This window comes from Poecilia mexicana, unplaced genomic scaffold, assembly GCF_051168715.1.
Source record: "Poecilia mexicana isolate PSO_F unplaced genomic scaffold, ASM5116871v1 scaffold_2, whole genome shotgun sequence".
Lineage (NCBI taxonomy): Eukaryota > Metazoa > Chordata > Actinopteri > Cyprinodontiformes > Poeciliidae > Poecilia > Poecilia mexicana.
This window is the reverse complement of record NW_028263371.1, coordinates 43,901,224-43,928,398: the sequence shown is the minus strand read 5'-3', so window position 1 is coordinate 43,928,398 and position 27,175 is coordinate 43,901,224. Positions and strand designations below refer to the sequence as shown.

Genomic DNA, 27,175 nt, shown 5'->3' with positions numbered 1-27,175 from the left:
GGGGGATGCATGTTTATGAATCTCTTCCTACCAAGCAGAAATTATTAGGGCTTCTAAAACTTTTGTTTAGAAATTTTTTTAACGGGAAAAGCTTGGGTTGTTTGCATGTAAAAAAAAAAAAAAACAATAATATACTTCAGTTTTGTGGTAGCTTATCTTTGTGAAATTCAAAATATGGCTTTAGTGCTTAGAAAGGTTTAACCCAATTCACAGGTAAAGATAGATCTCAATCACAGGGTCATTTGCAGAGCAGTGATCTGCATCCGCTACAAAACGTCTACTACATCTCAGAGCCATCATAAAAAACATTTCACATTTCTTACATGTTTACTGAACATTTTTACTCTCAAAAGTCCTCACAGATCCAGCACATCCTTTTATTTCACAGTAGAAAATTATACAGCAGTCAGATTTTAAATTAAACCTCTGACTGTTATGCAACGTGCAAGATTTGTTGCAGCCGCTGGTCAGCAAAGACACTGCAATTTATTTATTTATTTTTCTTATGTAAAACTTAACTGAAAACAAACAAACAAAAAAAAAACAGTAAAATATTTTCAGCATTTTTGAAAGCCTTGTTGTTGACATGTTACACACCCAGGATGTTCTCGTGCCTCAGCAGCACAGTGTTGTAGATTTCAGTCTCTCTGAACCAGGACTTCTCGTCTCTGGAGGAGAAGATTTTCACAGCGACACTCTCCCCCTGCCACTGACCCCGCCACACTTCACCGTAACGGCCCTTACCTGGACAACGACAAATACGAGGTAATTGTATTTATATAGCACATTTTCTGCAACGAGGCAACACAAAGTGCTTTACAGGAATTAAAACGGAAATGCAAACAAAATAACAAACCAAAGGAAAGAGCAAAAGAAGAAAAAGAATCTAATGTTGATCTAAAGTATGTAAACTAGGTGGCTCCTGTTCAGGGTTGCTAGATAAGTATCCTCTGGTCTACTTCCTTTTCTGGGTTGGAAGGACAGGAGTCTAAAAAGTAATTGCTAAGGTTGTTTTTCTGGATTCTAAGCACACACTAGCCTCGTCGGCAACAACGTGGAAGAAAATATCTGTTGAGCTGAAGGATTTGTTGACGAACCCTCGACTGTACTCTTGTAGGATTTGCGAATATCAGATTCCCTCTGCCCTCTAGTGGCCACAAATGAATTTCTGTGAGGTTTCAATAGAACAAAAATGTCATCAAGACGACCCAGGAAGAGCGTGTACTGTACAGGGAAACCATTGTTCTGCACTGGTAGGTTCATTCAAGAATTTAAATAATACTTTATGTCACTTTATTTCTTTATTTCTACTGGAACTATAATATAAAAGAAATATTTCCCGTAGAACAGCAAAGTCAAAATGAACAGTTTTGCAGGCTCATCAGGTGCAAGGAAACAATTTATTTGATAAAGGCATCAGTGATTTGTTCCTGTCTAAACATCAATAATGTGAGAGGACGAACACAAATTGTTCGTTATTACGGGAACTGACCATAGTTGGAGAAAGGAAGTTTACGGTGTTCGACCTGCAACTTACCCACACACTCATTCAGAGTGATCTGTCTGGCAACAGTCCTCTGAACGAGAAACGGGAGTCCTGAGCCGCTTCCTGAAGTGCAGGAATGATCCAGAAGATCCTGGAAAAGCCCCAAAACATACAGGGTTAAGAGGCTGTTTATGTTAACGCGAGCCTGTGCATAATTTGGTAAGAAAGCCATTTTGATGAAAACAGCCCTAAAGAAAATCCTGAGGCCCAGGACTGCAAATGATGAAATACAGAGCATCTGGGAGTCAGAAGGGGATTAACACAAGCGAGCCGTCTTTGATGTGGCACCTACACAAGACTGGGAGGCGGGAGGGGAGAGGGGTGGAAGATATGTGTGTGTGTTGGAGGTGCAGAGTGCCCCCTGCTGAGTAAACAACAGAGGAGGCGCCACCTCCTCGGTGACTGGTGTGGGCGCTGGAGATTTTATCTAATCCAAGAGCCAGACTCCAAAACAGGCGCAATGCTGCTAAGCCTTTTATTTTTATCTCGTCTACACTGCGCACAGTGTCGAAAGGCTGCCACACGGGGGCAGTGCGGAGCTGCAAAGTGTGCAGCTGCTGAGCAAAAACAAATGACTGAACAGAGAAGAGGAGTGGGGAGGGGGAGGGGGGTAGACAGATTGAAAACAGAGACAAGTGATGGCTCAGATAAACAGATGCATAATGCAAGAGCTGCCTGAGAGACAATTTGGAATCATAACACAGGAATGCAAGGCCGCGACCATAAAATAAATGATGACTTACTCTGCAGAGAGCTGCAGAAAGTTGAAATGGGTAGAAAAAAAAAAAAGATTTTTTTTAGGAGGTTATATTAGGGCCAGCCATGTAAGCAGAAGGCAATCAGAGCAGTGCAATATTGTTATTGTCAGAGAGGATGGCTGGGCAGGCAGTCGAGCATATTTTTATTTTTTTTTACAATGCTGAAGCAGAAGAACCATGACTCCATATTTAGGCCCTTCACTGCCAAATGGACAGAAAGAAAACACTGTGCTGTGCAGAATTGTATTTTTCCAAAATATTTTGTCAGATTACGTCAAACGTCAGTCCATTTCATTTGGGATCCGTCTGATCCATCAACACCAAATAGCACTTAGCTGTGAAGTGGAAAATGATGCGAGGTTTAAGATTTTTCAAAAATAAAACATTTAAGTGTGCCATCCATTTGTGTGCAGCCACACAGACTCATCCCAAATCTTTTGGGGTAACTAAGAATTTCTGCAGCAGCTTCACAGTTGCCATAGATTTCTTTGATGCTTCTCCGTATAACTGATGCTCCAAAGCTCTCCCTGATGGCCTGCTCAAAAAAATTTGAACATCCACGTCTGCGTAGGTTTACCAGCAGACCAAACTTGTCGGATGACCACAACCACTACGAACACTTGAGGACCCTCTAAAAACACTACTGAGCAACCCAAACACCATAGTAGTACACCCTAATATGCACAGTTGAAATCTTGGTACAGTCTTCCTCATCTCCGCTCTCGTGGGGTATGACCAATTTCTTTGCAAATAATTTTTTAAAGATCCTCAGAAAAAAAATGAGTGAAAACTGAATAAATACACCACTGCATTTAGATGCATCAAAGTTTTTTTTGTTTTGTTTTTAGAAACTGGAAATCATTTACCGTTTTTCATCCATTTCCAAATACACTAGTTTCTGTTGGTCTACCACATAAAACCACAGTAAAAAAAAAAAGTTGTTGCAAGATGTACAAAAATGTACAAGAACTGAATACATTTCTTACAAAATGACAGTTAATCATGGGAGCTTTTAATTAGTCTACAGCTGGGCACAGACTAAACTTCAAGTCTTTCCAGCTCATCTCGACTGCCTTGCATGAGTCAGTAAATGCTCCGCAGAGCCATTTTTCAGACGAAAGGCTAACCACAGGGCTCCACCTAAACTCTGGATCAGTTTAGCAGCCCTCAAACACACAAACCACACTGTGGAAGACGCACAATCCACAGTCGAGTGGAGAGAAAATAAATAGCAAAAACATTCCTCCAGGAGACGGGAGCAAAAAAAAAAAAAAAAAAATGACTGAGACGATGCAAAACACTCGCCTGCTCCCCCGCCACCCCCCCCCTACTCTCCCGAGTACAGCGTTCACACAAATATTCATGCAGAACCATTTTTTTTTTTTCCCCCTCCGACAGAAAAACAGTTTTGAGATTACGATCAGGAAAGTACACAGCTTTCAGTCGTGGCCTGCACTGTTGAATCGTGTTTGAAGACATGTTGGCCTTGCTTCGGGTAAGACCCAAACATTACCGGTGCAGACGTTCAGCCTTTTAAACCGAGAGCTAAACTACATCTGAGAACAACGTGCCTTAATAAAGAGTCACAAACTTGGTGGTGGGATTTAAAATGTTTACGGCTTCTTATTTAAAGTATAGTTTAGAGCAAAGTTTTAAACCACACTTCCACAAACAGGCATTTATTATGCATCAAGTACCTATTATGCATTATTATGTAAACAGTGTGTGCAAACAGCAGGCAAAAATCCCACTTAATCAAAGTAAGGGAACACATAAGATTCTGCATAATGTTTGTTTATGTAGGCTACATATCCAAGTACAGCAAGCAGAAATTATTTTCTAATCGGGAGAGAAATGAACTAAGAAAACAGCAATTTACATCCTCAATCAGACTCAGAAAACATCTATTACTGAAAAAACAGAGGAGCCGTATTTTAGATTCAAAGCCGGATTCCTAAAGAAAAGCTCAGCAACCATTATGATGTTGGGTGTACGATGGACGATGAAAGTTCTCTGAGGTTTTTTCAGAAACTGAAACTTTCCTGTGGAAAGCTGTATGCTGGCTGAAGGCCTGAAGACATTTTAATATCCCTTAAGTCAGCTGTTTGTTGTTGTCTTGTTAAAGTAAAAACCGTCACTTTGCACTCTGACAAAGACCAACACCCAAGAATGCCCTTAACATGCACAAGGACAGTTGGGATCTGAAATACTGTATAGCTCTATGTTGTACTAGACAGTTTTGACTGATGCCAAGCTCTGAAACATAAGTCTATTGAGGTAACTATTAACATATATTGGTTTAATTCCTTTCAAACACATTGAAGTGGGTTATGCCGTACATACCGCCAGAGTGCTCTCCCCCACGTTAGACGCTATAAGTCCGTCTATCGTTCCGTATTCGGCGTCTCGTGACGTCAGCCTTTCCATTTGGTTGCGGTGGATGCGTCTAAACACGAGGATGGCGGCGGCGGAAAGGATGATGAGAACAATGATGGGGGCCACAATGGCCATTGTCAGTGTGGTCACATTGTAGCTGTACAGTTCATCGACTGCAAGGAAAAGGAGAAGAGTGAAATGGCTACAGTGGGTTTTGGTGTGCGTGGACACGGGATCCGTTTCTGGTAAAACCAGGCAAGACGGTCCTTTCAGACAGTTTTAGGTGGACATTTAAGTCAAATAATAATACTTCAATGCGTAGGGCTGTAACTCAAATAGACTAAAAACCATTCTGTCACATATTCAGCTCACAGTGTGGATCAAATCAAGTCATCAGCATGATGAACTGACCACCATTCATAATTTCCAAATGGAGAAGAGTGCTCCACTCTTCCTTCAGGACAGACAATGTTCCCCCTTTACCCAACTCGCATAATGAACTCCTTCATACACATAACTAGCAACTCTGTCTGGGTGCTCAGGCTTTAGCCAAACTTTTAGAGAAGGGAGGGTTACACTTAGCAGGAAAAACACCTAGAAATCTATTTGCTATGATCATTCATATTTCTAACCACTCATACATAAAGGGCAACACAGAAAAGGTTACTCCCTCAGATTATGTGAATTTATATTGCAAACTAAATGAGTCTGATATACATATTTTTTTTACGTTATTTAAAAGACAATCTATGGGTTTTGACGTAGAAAAATTTTAAAAAATACATAAATGTGGAAGAAAAAAATACAGCTGATTCTGGTTCACAAATCTGCTCTTCATGGAAAAGTACAGAGGATGTACTTTTCTATGAAGACTTGAAGAATGTACTTTTCCTTGATGCTCTGGTAAGATTATGGACAAACACTATATGAAGGCAAACTCACACATGGTGGTGGCAGCATCAAGCTGGAGTGATGCTTTAGTTTGGCAGGAATATGTAAACTGGTCAGAGTTGGTGGTAGGATAAGTGAACACCATCCAAAAAATCCATCCTAACACTATAAAGGTGTTTGGATGGCCTAGACAAAGTCCAGTCCTTAATCTAATGGAGCCTCTGTTGCAAGGTTTGAAAACTCTGAGCTGTTTTACTAAGAATCGGCAAACATTTCAGTCTCTAGATGTTCAAAGTTGAAACAGGCAACTCTGACCACATGATCTATATAAACCATTACCTGTGCGTTTTTATTGCAATCTGCATTGAAGTGGATGGAAATAGTCCCCAGGTGTTTGAAACTTAAGACTTCCTATCCAAACCTGTCCTTTAAGACAGACTAGGTGCAACAGCCAAAGCAATCGAATGAAAACTTTTAAGAGCTCTGAACTTTAGTGGTGCGTTCTGGACTTTGTCGTACATTTGACTGGAAGCCTCACGGTGCTGTTCATGTTGCACAGATGCCCCTGGCAACACTCGACTATCTGCTCCCTGGACGGCGGCGTCTTGCAGGTCATCGTGCTCTGCTCCACTGCCTTGAAGCAGCCTTTCTGGTGCACGAGCAAGCCACCGCTGACCGTCAGAGACGAGAAACACTGGAGGCCTAAGCAGCGAGTCGCCGTCACGCAGGAGCTGCCCTCGCATACACACTCGTGCTCCTCTTCGCTCAGGAGCTTCTTTTCCCCTTCTGAGAGAGATTAAGGAGAAAAGGCAGCTTGTAAGTTTTTAATTTCACGTACTTTAAACAAAAAAAAAACAAAAAAAAAGTGAAATTTACACAATTCTACCCTCCCCTTTTTTTTAAACTACCCAAGAAAATCTTCTGCATGCTACGTGACGAGGTTTAGTGGTGAGCAGCAGCCAGCGTGCACAAAGTCACCTTTTCCTGGAATTTGCACCGTGACGTTCATGTTACACAGATGGCCCTGGCAGCACCTGACGACATAGACCGACGAGGGTGCCATGGCGCAGGTGGCTCTGCCCTCCTCGTCGTCCCTCAGGCAGCCCTTCCGCTGGACGACGGCCCTGTCGGTCACGTTCAGGGAGGAGAAACACTGCTGGCCGGTGCAGCGCCGGCCATGCTCACACGCATCTCCCTCGCACACACACTCCTGGTCTCGGAGGACCGGTCTGCCGGCAGACGGCTCGACATCTGATAAGAGGAAGCACAGATAGGCGAAAAACCCATTAGAGCAATACCATTACTAACCCATTCAATTAAATGGCATTCACTCACATCAGAAAACATGTGGGTGGAAAGTGCTGGCCAGTTGCTTTAGACGCCACTTAGCTTTAAACATGTTTTCCCCATTTGTAATCCTACACTTAAAATAGATAAAACGAGGGGGGGAGAAAAAAAAAAAAAGAAACACTTTTTAATGTTTTAGACTGTCAAAATAAATGATGTCAGTGTTAATGTTAAAATGATTATTTTAAATGTTCTTTTCCCTTGAACCTTTTAAATTGTCAAGACATTTTCATTTCTTCGTTTCCTCACGATGACGCGTAGCTGCTTGTGTAGAAAAATGAAACTCTTCCCTCAACATAGCTTTGCTGCAAACCGAGACTGCAGACTTCTGACAACAATCTGGAAATCAGACGATTCCAGCATCAATATCAGATTTTTTTTTTTCCCCCCAAGTGGGTCTGGTTTAAAGGGCAAGTCAAGTCACTTCAACAGGGTAAAAAGTAATTACAAGGGAAGGACGGAGTCGTTTTCTGAAGTCGTTTTCAACATTATAATTCATTCATATCAGTTTAAAATAGTCCTAAAGTCCATACTTTGTTAGATTTAAGAGTAACAAATCTGGTCCAACTATGATTTCACAGCTGTTTGTGGTAAAAAAAAAAAAAAAAAAAAAAAAGGAGTAGTAAGTCCTTCATAGCAGGTTTTACATGGTCATGGTTTTAAATCTTCTGAAGAGAAGAGAGCGTAAATGACGACCTGGACTCTGGTCAATGTAAACAGATTGTGCAATGCAAATGGTCACAGATCCCCCTTTCTGTATGATCCAGCACTGTGGAACGTTCCAGGAGAAAACTAGGAGGCTGTCCTACAGACAAAACAATACAATTTATTAGCAGCAGAGAATTACGATGACGATGCCTCACCTTTCACTGAAATCTAAAAAAGTATTTAGATTTTTTTTTTTTTTTCACCGATTCAGGAAATGAAGTAATGAACTTGGTATTCAAAGCCTTATTTGGTGGACCTGACCGATACTATAAAAACTGAATGTGATGTATTTCATCATATTTAATCTATTTTCAAAAATGCAAGCATATTTTTATTATAGGGTATTTTTGTCTTGGTTTTCACACTTGAGGTGCAGATAAAAAGGGAAGGGGCACCAAGGTCAGAATCGACCACCGGGAAGGCTGCACAGCCACAAACACGATCCCCTTCAAGAGAGCCTCGACTAGATTTCAGCTTCCTATGAAGCTAAATAAAAACAAAAATAAAAACTACATTACATTTGCAATACATTGCTGCCAGATGTTATACATAATTTCTAATCTGAAGGACCCGAGTGAGGGAGGCGTGGGGGAAAGGTGCTATGTAATGTAGAAGCTCTGTAGCTTGGAAACTGCAGCTCCGAAGAAGAGTTGTGCCTCGAAAAGGGGAGGAGCTGTGGCTCGAAAAGGGGAGGAGCTGCACCTCAATCCTTCAGGCATTTTGCACAGCTGAATAGTTTCCATGGGAGATTAAGAAATTTCTCAAACATCCATGAAAGAGTCCAGGCAACACTCCAGGTATGTTTCTGATGAAGGAATAATATTATAACATGATGGAAAGTCGATTTTACATAGCGCTGCCCCTAAAACAGCTTTTCAGACCTTTTTAATGCCAGCTAAAAGTTACGTTAAAAAACCCCAAAAAGCTTGAATAAAGCTTGTAAAACTGGAAAAATAGGGGATGATTGGGGGATCCTGCTGGCTCAACAGAAATGAGCCAGAGGCAAAAGCAAATGTCGTCCAGCCAAGTGGTGATACAATTGAACTTACCCACGTTAGCTAGCATATTTTTTGAGGAAAATAGTTCATAAATGTCAACAAAACAAAATCAGACAGAAAAATCATATGGAGCAATGTTCAAAATGATGGTAAAATAAATATTTCCAGTGCCGAGGCTGGACGATGCCTCACCTTTCACTGGAAACTGCACCGAGACATTCATGTTGCACAAATGTCCGTGACAGCACTTCACCACCAGTGCCGCAGTTGGTGGCTGTCCGCAGAGCAACGGCCCATCTTCGTCACCTTCAACAACGCAGCCTCTCTCAAAGACTGTCGTTCCATTCAGCACCGAGAGAGAAGCAAAGCACTGCCAGCCAAAACATCTCTCCCCACCCCTGCAGGACGGTCCTTCACATAAACATTCAGCTCTCACGCCGTCCTCACCTGGGGGAAAAAAAAAAACAAAAAAAACATTTACACCACACATCAGATTGCACCTTTATTAGAGAAAATCCTGCATGGAAAAACCCATCCATTTAAGGCAAACAAGCCTGCTTGATTTTGCGGGACGAATGATTTCTGCTTATCCTTCTTCCAGATTTGGTTAAAGCGAATGTGCTGTAAACATGGGCAAAACGAGTGGTTTGCCACTCTGAAAAGCACTTTCCATTGCAATCCACTGCAGCTGTTTAAAATAACAGTGCCAGACAGCAGATGAAAGGGAGACAGACTAAGAGACGGGTGGTGAGAAGGGGGAAGAAAAATGTGTGATTTTTTTTTTTTGGTGTATGCTGCAAGAGAAAGGAGAGCGACAGAGAAAAGACTGTATGTACTCTGGTGACAGTGCAGTAAAACTCTGCATTCAGAGGTAGCACAACAACCAATTTCAACTGGATTCTTTCTTTTTGTATCTGGGGAAAAAAAAGCTAACTGTTTGAGCTCAAGGTCTTTTAGCTCTGATGAGCTTTGAGACAAAATTCTTACCGTTCTCGCAGGAACAGGGAAGAACCAGGGCGACCAGAAACCAAAGAAAGGCCCCTCTTGTCATTGTAGACCTAAAAGAAAGAAGAAGGAAGACGCTCAATGAAAACCTCATTGTCATTTAATTGAAAAAAAAAAGAAAGAAAGAAAATCTGCATGTAAACCCAGCTAATGTTGGGTTAGTTTAGTACTTTTTTCTTTAAATTTAGCTTCTTTCAGTGGGAAAGAGCTGATCATTCTGTCAGCCTAGACATATTTAGAAGACACAACTTTGTAAATGAAGACCTTTTCTTTCATTCACAAAAAAAAAAGTCAACACCAAGTTTCAAATGCTCAAGCAAAGAGGGTCTTCATGCCTTCCTGTTGGCCCTGGCAACAAGGCATTGAGTGGCAAGCAATGGGGAAACTGGTGCTCTCTTATTGGCTGCCTCTGTGTGAGAGAGGGGTGTGTGTGTGTGTGTGTGGTGTGTGCGTGTTGAAGGGACAAGCTACTTGGCAGTGAGGCAAGAGTGAGGAAAAAGGGGGGAAAGTGGGGTTGGGAGGGACAGGACAGACAGGTTTCCTGAATAATATCATTTACCTGGAGAGTATGAAGGATCAAAAGTGACACAGAACAATGAATACATGGCTGAATAGTTGCTTTTACAACTGAAACCAGATATTTGCCAACACTGAACAACTTTTTATCATTTAAGGTCATTTAGAATCGGTAAATTATTTGTATTTGCTAAATGCCAGAATACATGCAATTGCTAAGTAATTGGTGGAACTGCACTTAAAAACTGTATGAATTGGGTGAAATGTTTTGGGCATCCTTCTAAAAGCTTCACACAGTAGTTTGCTTGAATTTTGGCCCATTCTTCCAGACCAAACTGGTGTAATGTTTCCAGGCCACCTTGTTTGAACAGATTTTCAGCTCTGGCTACAAATTTTCTATGGGACTCAGATCAAGGCTTTTAATTTGGCAGGATGATTAGTCGTCATTTATTTAGAAGGCTTGATTGTGCGGATGCTTTAACTTCCTGGGAAATGCCTTAATATGCCGCTTTATCAATTCTACTGCCACCACTGTACTTGAAAGCAGGAATAGAGTTCTTACACTCTTAACCTTCCCTTTTATCCTACAAACCTAGCAAAGGCCATTATTGCTAGGTACCTCCACTCAATTTAATTCAGTTTTATTAAGATGGTGCAAATTTACAAATAAATTAACAAATTCAGTCTACAAACCAAAATGTTTAGTTCAGGGCTGGCCAACTCCGATCCTCAAAACATGCAGGACATATGTTTATGTGTCCCTGCTCCAACAAATATGTTAAATGGCTGAACTTGTTTTTTTTTTGTTTTTTTTTGCAGAAGCCTGCTAATAAAGTATTCATTTGCTACAGGCGCGTCGGACCAAAAACACTCGGGACACCAGATCTGGAGTACTGGAGATGCCCACTCCTGATATGTCATTTCAATGCAGTCATTCAAATTCAATAACACACATACCACATTGATTCCAATCAGAAAACAATGGGGGTCATGCTTAGTTTTTCTTTTTAATGCCAACCCAACTGGTTAAAAACATGTTGAGCATCAAAGGAAACCCAGTCGATTGCACTGAATCACCGACGTTGCTCATAAACTCACTTTTGCCATTTCCTGCAAAAGTCCTGCTGAGCCTCAAGTGTTTTTAGGGATGCAAGAAGCGCGACTAGGTTTAAGTTTGTGAAGCCTTTGGTATGCCAGTTTCGTCGACCAATACAAGCCGAGAGGGAAGTCAACCCCGAAGCTGCTCATTTTATAAAGATAATATGTACAGTCTGTGGAGACATGGCCTGAAGTGTGCCCTGGTCATGTTATCCCAAGCACTGGGAACGTTATCTTGGCAACATGTGCGCCTGAGTGCATCTGTGCCGCTGATAAACACCCCAACACCACCTACATCCACTCCCACCCCTCCTTCTCCAGGCCTTTGTGCCCATCTCCCAGACATAAATGATTAAGCACGTAATGCTAGCGTCGGCCAACGGCGGCGTCTGCACATGCCGCTTGCACACAGACCACATGCTGCTCCTTTAATCAGAGCACAAAACAGAGGCTGCCACACAGAGATAATCAGGAGCTCCGTCTGCTCCCCTGGGACCAGGGAGAGGAGGAACGCCAGAGGGGGCAGACAGCGGGCAGGAGGGCAGGAGGAGGTAAGGCCTGTGGGCAGCAAGGGGACAGTAGGTCAGAGAGAGAGACATGTGGGAGGAGGCAGCCTGTGTCGGTGAAGTAAACTAAGACGAGGGGGAGGTCTAGCTTTAGTGCCAGGGGGGACATGAGCTAGAAGGACACCCTGCTATGGGGAGGGGGAGGGAGGTGAGGTTATTGGCTCATCTTATAGCTAACGGAGAAAGGAGATACACTTGGGTGTACTGGAGCCCGTTTGAGTTTGCACAGAAACTAAACTTGCCTTGCAGTCAGAACTATGTAGGCCTTTTGAAGCAGTAGTGAGGGGTCATTCATTCAGCCAGTGATGGAAATTGCCTAAAGACTGTCCTCAGCTTTTTTTTTTTTCCCCTTCCCATATAAGGTACACCAGGTCCAGTCCTACTGCATTCAGCTGCATCTCTTTCTTGGGGGGTGTTATAAAAAAATATCGATGTAATCAACTTTGGAAAGACAAGAAACGCACAATGGAAAGTTCCCTTGAGAAAATACTTGTATGTTGAGTCATGTCATTTTTCTGGATGAAGCATCAGATATGTGTTCCGTTTATTTTTTTTTTCCTATAGAAAATACTCGTAGCCTTGCCTTACTCATACCCTTTTTTATGTGTTAAGATGCATCATCAATAAAACAGAAATTGTGTTTCCAATTGCTTATATAGCCTTTCAGCAAATGGCACTATATGATAGACTGAACCTGACTGCATCGGTTTATGAACCAGACTGAATTGGGTTGTATACAGTTGGAGTTGAATCTAATTAATAGCGTGTTATGGGACTGGTCTGGATTGCTTTGAACAGAATTGGATTTTATAAGAACTGTATCAGTTTGTCAAGACATTTGCTTTGAATTTCCAGTTTAAATGTTTCTATGTTTGACTAACTGGTGATCGATTTGCACATTGAACCACACACAAAACCAGGAAATCGTACGTGCCAATAAGAGCCTGATGGGTGCATCTCTGGTGAAAAAAAAAACTAAAAAAAAAACTAAATAAATAAGCCTCAGACAGCAGAACAGCATGGTGTCCTGTGTCTCTGCTTAACAGCCTCAGACAGAAAATGGTTCATTACATTTTTCTTTGTTAGAAACCAAAAGGCCTTTTGGACCTAAAGTAATACCCTTGATACTAGTCCCTTTCTTCCAATTACACACTGGTTTAAATAAACTATAACAAATTAACTATTTGTTATAGATAATTTGGGTCCTAAAACTTCATATCTCTTTAAAGGAAAAAGTGTTCTTGGTGAAACTTCAGTCCAAGTCGTCTCCAGCAAAAATTTATCCAGTTTCCCAAAAAAAAAAAAAAAAATAGATGGATAAAAATCTAATCCGGTGAGGTTCTTACAACTCTTATATAATGCTTAGGACTGGAAAATATGACGGTTTTTTTTTTTTGCTTATCAAAAGCACAACAAAAAGTAACACTGAGGCATGACGAAACATGAAACTGGCCAACAGCTTTGACATTGGAAACCTCAGAAGGGATTCTTGAGAAGGAGAGAGGCAGGGCTAGCATCTGCAGAACTGATTGCAATTCAACTACACAATTTTGTGGCGCTCTGTGACTGTCTGTTGCAGGCCTCTTCTCCCGTGTATTGAATTCCTTGGCTGTGTTGTGTAGCAAGTGCTCACAGGGCTGACATTTTGCCAAGGGTGTGCACTCCCACTTCTCTCACCGATTAGGTTTTAGCAGTAATAATTGTGTAAATAGAAATGCTATTTTACCAAATGTATTGAGTAATTCATCTAAACCACTCAATTCAGGCGTTTCAATCACGTCTATGGTCACGGGTGTATGAAATTATGCACCTAGGCATGCAGCCTCTGCTTCTACAAACATTTAGTGAGTTCCAGCGTGGTGCAGTGAGCAGATGCCACAGTCAACTCATTATTAGGAATGACAGCCACTTAGCCAGCCACAGAGCAGGCTCAGCAAATGCTGAGGGTCATTGTGCACAGAAGTCGCCAACTGTCTGCAGAGTCACCAGCTACAGACCTCCAAACTTCATGTGGTCTTTACATTAGCTTAAGAACAGTGCGTAGAGAGGTTAGTGGGATGGTTTTCCCTGGCTGCATCCAAGCCTTACGTCACAAAGTGCAATGCAAAACCGCAGACTGAGTCGCCGCTGGGATCCAGAGCAGGTGCGACGTGTTCTCCGTCGTGACGACTAGTGAATCGACATTTGCCAGGAGAATGGCACCGGTCTTACTGGACTGCGTCAAGTGTAAAGTCAGGTTTGGAGGGGTTTATATTGTAAAGCTTTTTTTTTTATTTATAAGTAAGATAAACTATAGCGCTTCAGTGCAACAGGCGATTGTGAGCCAGACGGTCTCCGTCAACATCTGCGTCTGAGCTCACAAATGCACTTCTGCAAGAACGGCCGGATATTCCCAAAAAAAAAAAAAAACACATTCCTAAATCTGTATGGAAAGCCTTCCCAGAAGAGTCTAACAGTTTTGGTTGACATTATATTACACCCTAAAGAATGAGAAGTTGTATAATAAAGTGAACTCTAACCAGCTCAAAAATTGTATTTTGGTTTAAGAATTTGCGTGATTACTTGCAAACCTTTAAGACTTCTAAGCTGGGAACTGAGTTTAAGAGGAGACAGGCCACAATTCAGCACAACACAATCTAATTAATGTGCGAACAGCACCAAGAAATATCTCAATAGCACATTTGAGAAAACTGGGCACAGCCGCACTCCCGCTGAGTGCTACTGGAGAGACTTAAAAGTAATCGTAGCTCATATTTTTTGACGGAATGTTTCTCATCCCGGTCTCCTTGCAGTGATCCCGAGAGAGAGAGAGAGAGAGAGAGAGAGAGAGAGAGAGAGAGTGACAGAGAGAGAGAGAGCCGTCTTCATAAGAACTACTCTAAGAAGTTGAGCAGAGCTTAAAGCGATTATGTAGAGATGATTACACATGCCTTTCACATTCTGTTGTTAGCACAACTAAACCTAAAAAAGCAGTCAAGATGAATTAGAAACATGTTAGACATTCCTGAAAATCTGATCATCATCGTCATCCATTACCTACAACAGATGGTTGAAAGAACTTTCCACAGGAGCTCAAATAGCTCCATGTGGTTGGCTGCTTTGTTATTTTAGTCCATTTACTGGGATCCTACACAAGTTCATGTAAAAATTCCCCAACTTCTCAGAGGTGGCCTATGTTCATCTTAAAAACATAACGATTCAATATAAATTCATGCAAAATGTTTAGTCCAGGCAGACTTTAAATATGATATCTTCAAAAACTTGAAAGTAACTTATAGATCAAAGGGATTAAAGAAGAAAATAAAGAACAAAGGAGAAAAACGATACAAGAAAGAGGAAGCAAGGACCTGTGAAAAGGAAGGATAGATATGTGATAAGCAAAGAAGGACACGTGGGAGAAAGGATGAAACAAACAAAGGGAACAAGGGAGGAAGGAGAAACACATAGGAGAGGGGAAGTAACGGACAAGAAACCAGGGAAGAAAAAAGGACACATAAAAGAAAGAAGAAACCCAAATAAAGAACAAAGGACACAAGAAAATAAGGAAGGAAAAGTTACAGCTATGAAAGAAATTAATGGTGGAAACAAAAAATACAGAAGGACACTAGGAAGAGAGGAAGGAACAAAAAAGGACAGACATAAGGGAGGATGGTCGCAAGGAAATATCCAAGGAAAAAGAAAGGATACTATGGAGGAAGGACAGAACGCCATTTAGACGATGAGATGGCGACTAACGTCTTGGAATTTTCCATACTCTGGAAAAACACCGACATCAAATTCCATACTTTTCTACACTGCACAGGAACCCTGCATTTAGTATTCAGGTCAGCTACAATGAGAGAATGACAAAACACTACTTTGTCTGATGAGCGTGGTGCATCACCGAGGTTGAGGAGGGAGGCTGCTGAACCCCTGCAGGAGTTGCTGAGTCATCACGCTGGCAGAGAGGGAGACGAGAGGTGGAATCTGTGTCTGTGCTGGCAAGCTGGCACGGTTACCATGGCACAAATAGCCTCGGCACCGAGAAGACTGCAGCGAACTGCAGGGCGGCAAGTGGAAGGAACAGGCTGAGTTCAGGGCAATGTGGAGCCTGCTGTCCGTGTCCCCGTCGCTATGCCTCCCTGACCTGCAACCAGAGAGCCGACGTGCCATCAGGGACACACAGATGGTCCGCTCCTAGGTGGATGTGGGTGTAATGCAGACCTGAGGGCAAAAGCAGTACTCTTTGCAACAGCCCACATTCATATCCACACCACAGCATGGCAGAGCAACATGCTCGCCTTTCTATGCCAAGCAAAAATGCGACACTGGGAACGACTGAACTACAAATAAAGAGTAAACAACCTGAGCCTAAAACCCTAAAGAAGGTCAGGAGGAAGTTAGCCATACAGAGTCTACACTGAGTCAGACATAAAGGGTGAATATCAAAATCTTTTTCTGAATCAGAGCACATAGATATGGATGTGGAGAAATGGTTTTAAAAAAATTACTTGTTTAAAAAATACCATCACATAAGCTGATGTGGTTAACAATCAGTAATTAAAATGTCTAAAAAGTTATAACGGCATAAAGTAGCCGGTTCTTTATACATTACTGGTCAAGATGTGTTAAATTTAAACAGAGTGAAATCAGGAGTTGGCAATCAATCTCATACTATTGCAAAACATTATTTTCTTTTAAATAGTGCCACATTTTAAGAATTTCCTCCATCTCTTAGTGATCCTGACTGGTTGCGCAAGTCACATGGTCCCTCCAACACTCCCTTGACCCACCAAACCGGCATATATACAAGTCAGCAAGTGACTTGCATCTCTTGACCCTTGCAAATGAAGCAAGGGTCAGATTACCTCACTTGTTGAGTCAGGGGCGCAACAGAGGAAGGCTGATTTCAACCCCCCACTTGCCACATCAGTCCTTTCACACTTAGACATGGCAAAAATGTGTCTTATTTCAACCTTGAAGTGTTTTGTGGATCTGCCAAGAGTATAACCATCATCTCTTTGCATAGAGGTTGCCTGAAATGATGACAAGCGTTCTTTATCCATGGCGGGAGATGTCCCACCCGTCATCACCCTGCATCCACTAGTTGTCTTGCTGTGATCAGAGATCACAGTCAAAATCTCCAATCTAAAAACACCACAGTGCCATTCCACTGAGACTAATGCATTCATGTTCTTATGAGCAGAAGCATCACAGTGCTGCTCAGAATGTGGAGCTTTTTAGCCTCTGGAAGCACATGTTCACAGGACAAGAGTCCCATCAAGTAGTGAATGAACGAGGGACTTTAGTGTTTTTGGGATTTGCAGTGCCCCATCAGGCCTGGCCGGGCTCCATCTCTCATGGCCCTTCAGTTTCTCAGCAGTAGCCCTCTTTCACAAGCAGAGCAATGAGACCAAATGCAAATGGCCCCCTGCTTATGTGCAATTGTCACTCATGAATTAATTGTAGCAGGCAGAAGCATAGCAGGTTTTTGTTCCTTGGATACACTGCAGCCCTGGGTGTTTGCTCACACACATACAAAGTACTTGCCCTAGATCAAATGTACTCGGAGACAATGGGTGTCTTTTCTCCTCGATGGTGCCCCACCCTGCAAACCACCTACACACACCAACAACAACACCGACACACCCACAGTCTTCTTTTTTTTTTCCTTATGGAATTGCAAAATATCCAATTTGTTTGCTTTCAGAAGTAAAAAGACACGGAGCTTGTTCAACAGTATTTTAACTCATGTACTCTCAAAACACCAGCACAAATCTATTTTTTTTTTCCTCGCACAAATAGTGTTTTTCCTTCTGCATGTTTCATCACGGCCTTGTTTTGTGTGAAATTTACTGAGAGAAATTATTGAAGGTTTTTCTTCACTTAACAAGCCTTCCATGCAGTTGTCACCATAGCAATTAGACAACCGTTTTCACGCACCATCCAAAACATCTAAAAACAGCCAATACAGAGACAGTCTTTATGGCCAGCAGCCATGTTTGCCAAAAGAGGAATGCGCAGACATTCATGCTGCAAATGGCCATCCCTCAAGGCTCAGTTGGCCTGGGGGGGCAATGCATCGCTGAAAAGGACACAAAGATTTGCATCAAGGTGTTCCTCTTAAACATCATGTTCCTTTAGAAACCAGTGAAATAACAGCAAGGAGTAATAAGCCTTGGTTGTTATGTTCAATCTGGCCACACCATGCTGATAATCACTAGGTAAACAGCTTGCAACTATACAATAAATGCATCTACGCCACTGTGTGCATCAGTGCGGCTGAATCTGGTTCTGACATCCTGCTGCCACTCTGGCCTTTATAGCCGGCAGAGTTTCCTGCCTTTCTAGAGTAAAGACTTCTAAGAGATCAGGGCAGTTGTAAATGTCTTCCACTCCCATTTTCACACATGCTCTGAAATCCTGAACTTTTATGGACATTATCCTTAGTGGCAGGATGTGGGAACGAAAAAGAAAAAAAAAAAATAGCAGTAGTCTAAACAAGCTTTGTACTTTGTTTACCGGCCCAACTTCTCAGGCATAAAGTCCAGATAATATCCAAATGAGTAGGGCTGTTGTAAACGAATATTTTAGTAATCGAGTAATCTATCGATTATTCTTACGATTAATCGAGTAATCGGATAAAAAAAATCTAAAATGAAATATTGGTAAATCTGGCATAATACCGGTGTTACTATCAAATATCAATATCAGTCCAATTTTTCATATTTGAGCATCCCTAACAGTTGCTTTTTTGTAGTTTAGAAAACTAACCTGTAACAATAATAGCTCACTTTCTAAGTTAACCAGAAGAAAAGTTATAGAAAAATCTGAAATTATATTGAATTTAATAATAAAGAGGCAGGCTCACAAATATGCTTATAAAAAATGTCTACAATCCAGCTTTTAGTTTATGTATTCATCTTCAGTGAGTTTAATAGATTAATTAAACTCACCTTGCCACCTAACCTGTCACGCTTTGGGTTTGAAAATACGGGAAATGCCGCCTGGAGTGGGAGGAGAGGGCGAATGAACGAACATGGGGTGGAGGGGAGGAAATAGACCAGCGGACTGACGAACCGTTAGACCCATAGACATAATATAAGGATAGACGCCTCATGCCCCGCTGTCGCCTATTGTCGCTGACAAGATTTAGGGCGGCCATCTTGGAGCGGTATACCACTCTACTCGGTCCTATGTGTTTAACAGGCACAGTGACGGATCAGCGCATTTAATCGATCATAACACGCTTTTTTGTTACTGGAAACCTTATTCAAACAGCTATCAAAGCTACATTTATAAACAATTGTATTATTTAAGTATGTTATTTAAGTTATTTAAGTATTTAAATATGCTTAGTGGCTAAAACAATAGAATAGGAATGGAATATTCTGATATTGATGTATAAAGAGCATATTACAAAGCACACAGCCGTTCATAATTTATTTAATAAATTATTTAGTAATATCAATACATATTTAAATAACTATACAACACAAATAAAGATTCATAATGGCACAAATAAATAATTAATACTGAATTATATATATATATATATATATATATATATATATATGTTTATATATATATATATATATATATATATATATATATGTTTATATATATATATATATATATATATATGTTTATATATATTTATATATATATATATATATATATATATATAAATATAATTTTTTTTATAAAATAAAAAAAAAAAAATATATATATATATATATATATATATATATATATATTTTTTTTTTTTTTTTTTTTTTTTTTTTTTTTTGCCGACTTCTAGCTTCAGAGATTCAGCAGCTGAGATTAAGTCCAAAATCTGATGAGATCCATCCTGCTGCAGTGAATTCGTCTCTCTTTATAGATTTCTCCCTCTTCTTCCTCACATCGTGTCTTTATGAAACTTTCAAAACAAAAACGGAAGATTTGGGATGTATCTTACTAGTGAAAGAATTACATATAAATAATAGTCTTTACCACCTGTGTAAACTTTGCTGGTGAATGTTATAACACATAAGTTTTATAATATGTGTTATATTGTTTCATTTCTAATGCTCTTGTGTCATATAATCTAAGTCAATGTTAGAGAATAATTAATATTTTTAGATGTACAGAATCTCAGTTAGTCTTCATAGCGGGGCTGAACCCGTATTACACCGGGTTCAGATACCAGCTAGGCGAGATACCAGCTAATATTAGCTGGTATCTCGCCGGTGGACATAAATACAGTAAAGTAATATTCTAATATATAATATAATCACAATATATACACAATAATATGTCCATCTTACTTGTGAAATGCTGTCTGTGGAGCCCTCACATCAATAATCCATAGATCCGAACAATAATATCCCTCAGAGCTGAGGCATCGTCTATTGTTTTGATTGAGGAAAGTAGGAGTTTATACCGCTCTAAGATGGCCGCCGTATTTCCTGCGCCGGAGCAGCCAATGCGGCGTCTACCCTTATATTATGTCTATGGTTAGACCGGGGGACGAACACGGGGGGAAGCAATACGGGATATTTACGACACCTTCACTGGTCACACTCAGAAACTCATCTACCAGCCATGTACGATGCGCTCCGCCACCCGTTTCTTCAGACCGGGATATGAAATTTATTGTGCGGTTCGTCGGTAAAGCTACATTTACACGGTAAGCATCAGCTACTCAGCCGCCCGCCCTGTTCAGGCTATCCGCTCACCTCAGCGCTCTTCCCGCCGTTCGCTTTCAACCAGCAGCCCCGGAGGAGAAATGCTGCCGTACTCCAGGCATTCCCCCAGTCATTTTAAGGATGCTTATTGGTTCCCCAAAAACGATAAAAAGTCTGGCATTATCATCAATCAATAAAATCCCCACGGGCCAATCTTGAAGATTGGACTTTATGCCGCTGAGACTTAGCTTTTGTCAACAACTCAGAGGCGGAAGTGAGAGCTCCGCGCAACGCAAATGAAGTCCCGGCCGGAACACGGTGCGCTAACTAATAAAATATAAATTAACGAAGCTTCGAGGCAGGTAAATTTTCCTCGAGGAATTTTAGTAATCGAGGTACTCGAATCATTCGAGGAATCGTTTCAGCCCTACAAATGAGTGCAAGATCAAATCTAACAGGGAAATGATATCCATTAACAATTTTTTGGAGGTATAATAGCCTCCACTTGAGAACCATCAAAAGATCCTCTAGCGACCAGAAATGCTTGGTGTTCAGCTTCATCAGCGCAAAACGGCAACCATGCAGTCAGTAACTTGCTCCGAAATTCAAGCTGTGTAAAGGCAGTCTACAGAGGCACGGTAAGGCACAGAACAAACACTCTTCAGTGTAGAACTTTCTACCAAGTGAAGACCTGAGCCCAATTCATAATTTGCTCTACTTTTCACATGCCCACTGTAGTCGAGTCAGTCTAATGGTCACTGCACACATCTGTGAGAAACCCAAAATTTGGTGTCCATGGAAGTTGTGTGTACAAGCAAGCCTTAATGGTTTCAGTCAGAGGGTGGCGCCAAACACAGCAGATAAAGAAAACAATGGCTTAGATTATGAGGAGAAGATAGACCATCTTCTCCCATTACAAAAACTGAACTGGTATTCTGGTGAGAAGTCACAATATTACTACTTACCATTACTTTGTTTCCTCCTTTGAGTAGACAATGTTGTTAAACTACTGCATTTACTGTTATTGTGGATGTAATATTAGATGAGTGTCTCGTACGTCTCGCAACGCAAAGTAATAAATCTAATCTGTAGAGATAAATCATTCGGCTACACTCGCAACACAAGGAGCGCAATCGCATATCATTCCTGAAAATTTGAAACAATTGATCAATTTTCTTATGTCTTTTGCAAGTGCTACCAGATACTCAGGAATCAGGCTGGACATTGATCTGAGCTCTAAAACATTTGAGAAGTACTCACTTTATTTTGTTTAGCGTTCTAGTCGTATGCTGTAAATGAGCTAGATTTAACTAGGCAAACAAACACAGATGACTAATAATGAAGCTAAATGTTGAGGCATTTTGTGTCTGTCCTAAGGTTATGTTAGGTTATGAAAGTCCATGAAAAGTTAATTCTGAAAAACACAGCCATTTATTTACCCTCCTAAACTGTGATGAGCCACTGAAAAAAAAAACACCATTGGAAGTGTAACAATGTAATATGAGGACATTTACAGTTAGCACCCGTATACGAAAATATTGCCCATGAAACTGGATTAGGGCTGTTGTAAACGAATATTTTAGTAATCGAGTAATCTATCGATTATTCTTACGATTAATCGAGTAATCGGATAAAAAAAATTATAAAATGAAATATTGGTAAATCTGGCATAATACCGGTGTTACTATCAGATATCAATATCAGTCCAATTTTTCATATTTGAGCATCCCTAACAGTTGCTTTTTTGTAGTTTAGAAAACTAACCTGTAACAATAATATCTCACTTTCTAAGTTAACCAGAAGAAAAGTTATAGAAAAATCTGAAATTATATTGAATTTAATAACAAAGAGGCAGGCTCACAAATATGCTTATAAAAAATGTCTACAATCCAGCTTTTAGTTTAATGTATTAATCTTCAGTGAGTTTAATAGATTAATTAAACTCACCTTGCCACCTAACCTGTCACGCTTTGGGTTTGAAAATACGGGAAATGCCGCCTGGAGTGGGAGGAGAGGGCGAATGAACGAACATGGGGTGGAGGTGAGGAAATGGACCAGCGGACTGACGAACCGTTAGACCGGGGGACGAACACGGGGGGAAGCAATACGGGATATTTACGACACCTTCACTGGTCACACTCAGAAACTCATCTACCAGCCATGTACGATGCGCTCCGCCACCCGTTTCTTCAGACCGGGATATGAAATTTATTGTGCGGTTCGTCGGTAAACCTACATTTACACGGTAAGCATCAGCTACTCAGCCGCCCGCCCTGTTCAGTCTATCCGCTCACCTCAGCGCTCTTCCCGCCGTTCGCTTTCAACCAGCAGCCCCGGAGGAGAAATGCTGCCGTACTCCAGGCATTCCCCAGTCATGTTAAGGATGTTTATTGGTTCCCCAAAAACGATAAAAAGTCGGGCATTATCATCAATCAATAAAATCCCCACGGGCCAATCTTGAAGATTGGACTTTATGCCGCTGAGACTTAGCTTTTGTCAACAACTCAGAGGCGGAAGTGAGAGCTCCGCCTAACGCAAATGAAGTCCCGGCCAGAACACGGTGCGCTAACTAATAAAACATAAATTAACGAAGCTTCGAGGCAGGTAAATTTTCCTCGAGGAATTTTAGTAATCGAGGTACTCGAATCATTCGAGGAATTGTTTCAGCCCTAAACTGGATACACAATTTTATTCCTCTGAAAATGTGCAAACTATAAACCAGTGTCTAAACAACTAAAAAAAAAACCTTCATGTTAAACCACTGAAATGCGTAAGAATTAAGAGTACTGTGACTGGCTAACTAGTAACTGATTATACTAAAGTCATCTATTAGTGGAGTAACAGCACAGATAACACTGTGCACCTAAATCCATTGTGCAACATCATTTTGAGTTCCAACACCTTCATAAATTGAAGTCTCATATTTCACCTTTCTACAAAACAGAAATTATGTTTAATTTCATCCGACTCAAATATTAATGACACGATGATGTGTGAAAGCATGCATTTCATCTCGTCCATTTCTTGTGAACCCAACATCATGCATCAAATCGTCTCATAAGAAGGACGGCTTCCAAATACTAATCCAAAAAAAATAAACACTGAAAACAAAACCTATAATTGTGCAACATTACAAAAATTATACTGTTTTGTAAAAAAAAAAATATATATATATATTATATATTATTATTTTTTTTTTTTTGTGGTCAAAACACAACATAATGGACATACTCTAAAACATGCCCCTATGTTTTAGAGTATGTGTGCTAACAGCTGGAGCACGCCACCCTCATAGCAGATCGACATGATTGTATGCCGTTATCAGGTACGAGATGGAAGATTATTTGCAAACTGTAGACAAAATGCCCCCACCAAACAAGACAGCCTGTCGGGCCTGGAAATGAGATCAGGGAGATGCAGCAACTAAAACAAAGCCATAACTTTTCCCTCTAACAGCAGAGTGATAAGACAAGAGCACTGGAGTGAGTGCAGGGCTTATAAAATGCGTTTTGCAGACTGTCTCCAGAGCAGTCTGGGGTTTGCTGTGGAGAGGAGAGAGGAGCCACTAGCACTGCAAATCTATGCGGGTGTGCATCTGTGCAGACAGCAGCGTCTCGCCCTGTCTCCACTGCTCTTCGTCCACGTTTGAACGCAGAATGGGAGGAAATCAATAAGTCTGTGCAAGAGCCACCAGATGAGAAAATGAGGGTGATCTCCTAAACACCAACCAGTGGAACAAGACTAAAAAAAAAAATCTGGCATATGCACAAAGGCTGCCCCCTTTCGTCCCATTCTCCGTTTCTCTCCCTTTAACTTCCTGCCACCCGCTGCGAGCGTAGAGCCCGCAAGTCCCAGACAGCTATCTCCTCGTCGTGATCTGTTTGGGCTGCATAAGGCTGATGATTATTAAAAGGCTTGAGGATTTTTTTTTAAATTAATTTATTTATTTTTTACTAAAAATAAACACTGCAGACAGAGGGGCCCCTTTCTAAAAAGCTGGACACCAGAAGCAAACGCAACCCACATGCTGTGCTCCTCCGCAGTCTGCTGCCTCATCTGATGCCAGGTCTGCTGCTAGTCAAAGTTTCTCGTAAGTCAGCACAAGCACACAAGAAACAGGACAAAAAGTGAAGCAAGGTCGCTATTCTAAACTCCAGGCCAAACCCTGCTCTCTATTTTACTCCTCAGCCTCCACCTCCCACCTGCATAACCACACATACACACAGAATCACACACACTTACAGGCCCTCCTCCCTCCCTTATGCTCCCCCCACCCACTTCAGCTTAAGAACCACCTACATTGAAGAGCTACGATCCACAGACGTGTGCTCAGACTTGAAGCAGTCTATCTTGGTCTCATAACTGCAGTTGCCTTGTTAATGACAGACTTTGCGACATGATGCCACACACACACATATATATACGAACTCACCCCCATCCCCAAAAACTCATCTCCGAGAAGTCTGCAGAGCTTCAGTCCTGCTCTCTGGCCACACTTGCATATTGTTCCCGTCGTCGATGACGGACAAATGACTGGGTACAGAGAAGTGATTGTGTTCTGAAATCCAGACTCGCTTAGCCAAAAAATTTTTTTTAAAAAAAGGACGCTGATCTCACTTTGTTTTCTAAACTCTTCAGACCACCATGGGAAAATTATACACTCTGCAACCATCAGACAGAAGAGCTCGAGCAATGCAATGATAGAAGACAGTATGGATTTCTCAGGAGCCAGAAAGATTTGGGAGCCACAACAAAAGAAAAGGATGTTGGGAATTCCCAACAAACAAGAAGCTTGGCTAATGATTCAACAAAATATTAACATTTGAGCTTAAACTAAAAAAAAAAAATATATATATATATATATATATATATACATCTTTAGGTTGAGCTTGAGAATCCATTAGGTTAATCACTGTGTTCCATATATAGATATTTTCATTTCAAGTAGAGTGGTGCACTGCAGTTGTATAACAACTAATAAAGTTACTTTATTAATTTAACAACATGTCAATGAATTTCAAGCTCCAAAATTTCCACAATTTTGAAACTTGAAAACTTTCCATGATAATTAATGGGAACTTGGTATTTTAATGGAGATCGTCCTGGAGTTTAAATAGCAGAGTTGGCGCTCTCCAGGGATTTTTATACACTTTAGAATAATCTTGACTAAAACAAAACTTCATGCAAGTACGTCTGAGCATATCTGGGAATGCTATTCCCATGCACATTTATATTTCTGAAGGAGAGAGTGGTTTCAACTCATTTTTATGAAGGGATCAGTCATATCTTATCGATTCATGTTTCTGTCCAATAAAAATCTCATTCAATAAGACAATTTACACGTGGTACTTTTATTCATCAGTACAACGTCTCAAATGTAATCGTTTCATATTTAAAATTTTGCATTGATGTTTATTGTGCGTTTAAATTCCTCCTAATTTCCGGTGAATTCCCCATGAATCACCAGGGGTGCCTCAAGTCACAGAGCAATACATTAATGACGGAGGACAATCCGGCAGGGTAATACCTGCATGACGGCTGTAATCTCTAGATAAATATCAGTCAGATTAGTAGGGGGGGGTTAAGTCTGGCAAAAACTCTTGAAGCATGTCAGCCCACTCATGCAGCGCACTCCTATATATAGTGAACCTACTAAGTTTTAAAATTCACAATAACTAGGGAAGAATGTTGCATAATGCAAACAATTTCACATTAACCTGAATGTTTTTTTTTATGTCACAAAGCTCTAAACAGTTTTTTCATCAAGTAATTAGAAATAAAATAACTTTGCTAACAAGGACAAATTTATGACCCGTTTTTGCTAACTGCAATACTTGCAAAATGCAGACCAGTGATGTTGAGGACTTTTCAGGTCCCTCTATTGTCAAATGAATCCAGGAATTTCTTAGATCCCATGAGCTCTGGGAACCAAGATACTTAGTCAAAACGATAAACCTCAATTTAAAAAAAAAAAGGTGTCACTAATGGCAGAGCAGGCAAAGAAGATCTCAGGAAAATGACAACTTTGCTTTTTTGGGGGTTATTTTTTTATAAAAAATACTGTCAAACGTGTTCACCCATATCTGGACAATTTATAACTCAAAGACTACAAGGACACAAAGACTGCAGATATCTACAGGTGAGACGTCACACACCGGTCCATCGTCAACAGCTGCTGAACTGGAATGCAACACTGTAGATCTGTGGTGTTCAAAGTTAGCCCTTAAGGGCCACCGTCCCGCATGTTTTAGACGTTTCCCCCTGGTCAAACACACCTGAATCAGATGAATGTGTTATCAGCGGGCCCCTGCAGAACCGGATTACTCCTGCAGGGACAAACCCAAAACATGTCGGACCCAGGCCCTAAAACACTGGAGTGGGACCAACCAATTGTTGACTCCCGAGATCAAACTGAGAAGCGCTGCATTAGACAATAGTTTGACTGTAGATGCGTGAAGGACGGCAACAATCACAATTATTTTGTACACATTAAGATCAGAAATGTGTTAAAAGACATTAAGGCATCAAAAGTCCCAAAATGCTAACTGTGTTATGTGAATTAATTACACAATAATGGCGTAGCTTTAGCTTGCAGTCTGATGGTTGTTTGTTTATCTAAATTTCCAAATCTTCAAAAAAAACAAAACAAAACAAAAAAAAAACTATAAATCATTTATAATGGTCTGCTGTAAGGACATATAGTTATTTGACTCAATAC

At 40.8% G+C, this 27,175-nt stretch overlaps 1 protein-coding gene across 2 annotated transcripts in view; it reads right to left on the bottom strand.

The window, feature by feature from the left end:
• The window catches only part of LOC106923764 (activin receptor type-1), a 35,478-nt gene that overhangs the window by 4,712 nt on the left and 3,591 nt on the right, over nt 1-27,175 (bottom strand). For both annotated transcript variants that reach the window (XM_014997042.2, XM_014997049.2), the window contains exons 2-8: nt 9,612-9,682; nt 8,817-9,071; nt 6,550-6,822; nt 6,091-6,357; nt 4,648-4,853; nt 1,538-1,637; nt 598-744 (exon numbers count right to left, since the gene is read on the bottom strand). In XM_014997042.2, coding sequence (XP_014852528.1) covers nt 598-744; nt 1,538-1,637; nt 4,648-4,853; nt 6,091-6,357; nt 6,550-6,822; nt 8,817-9,071; nt 9,612-9,675 — 1,312 coding nt within the window. In that variant the 5' untranslated portion in view covers nt 9,676-9,682. The remainder of the gene's footprint in view (nt 1-597; nt 745-1,537; nt 1,638-4,647; nt 4,854-6,090; nt 6,358-6,549; nt 6,823-8,816; nt 9,072-9,611; nt 9,683-27,175) is intronic.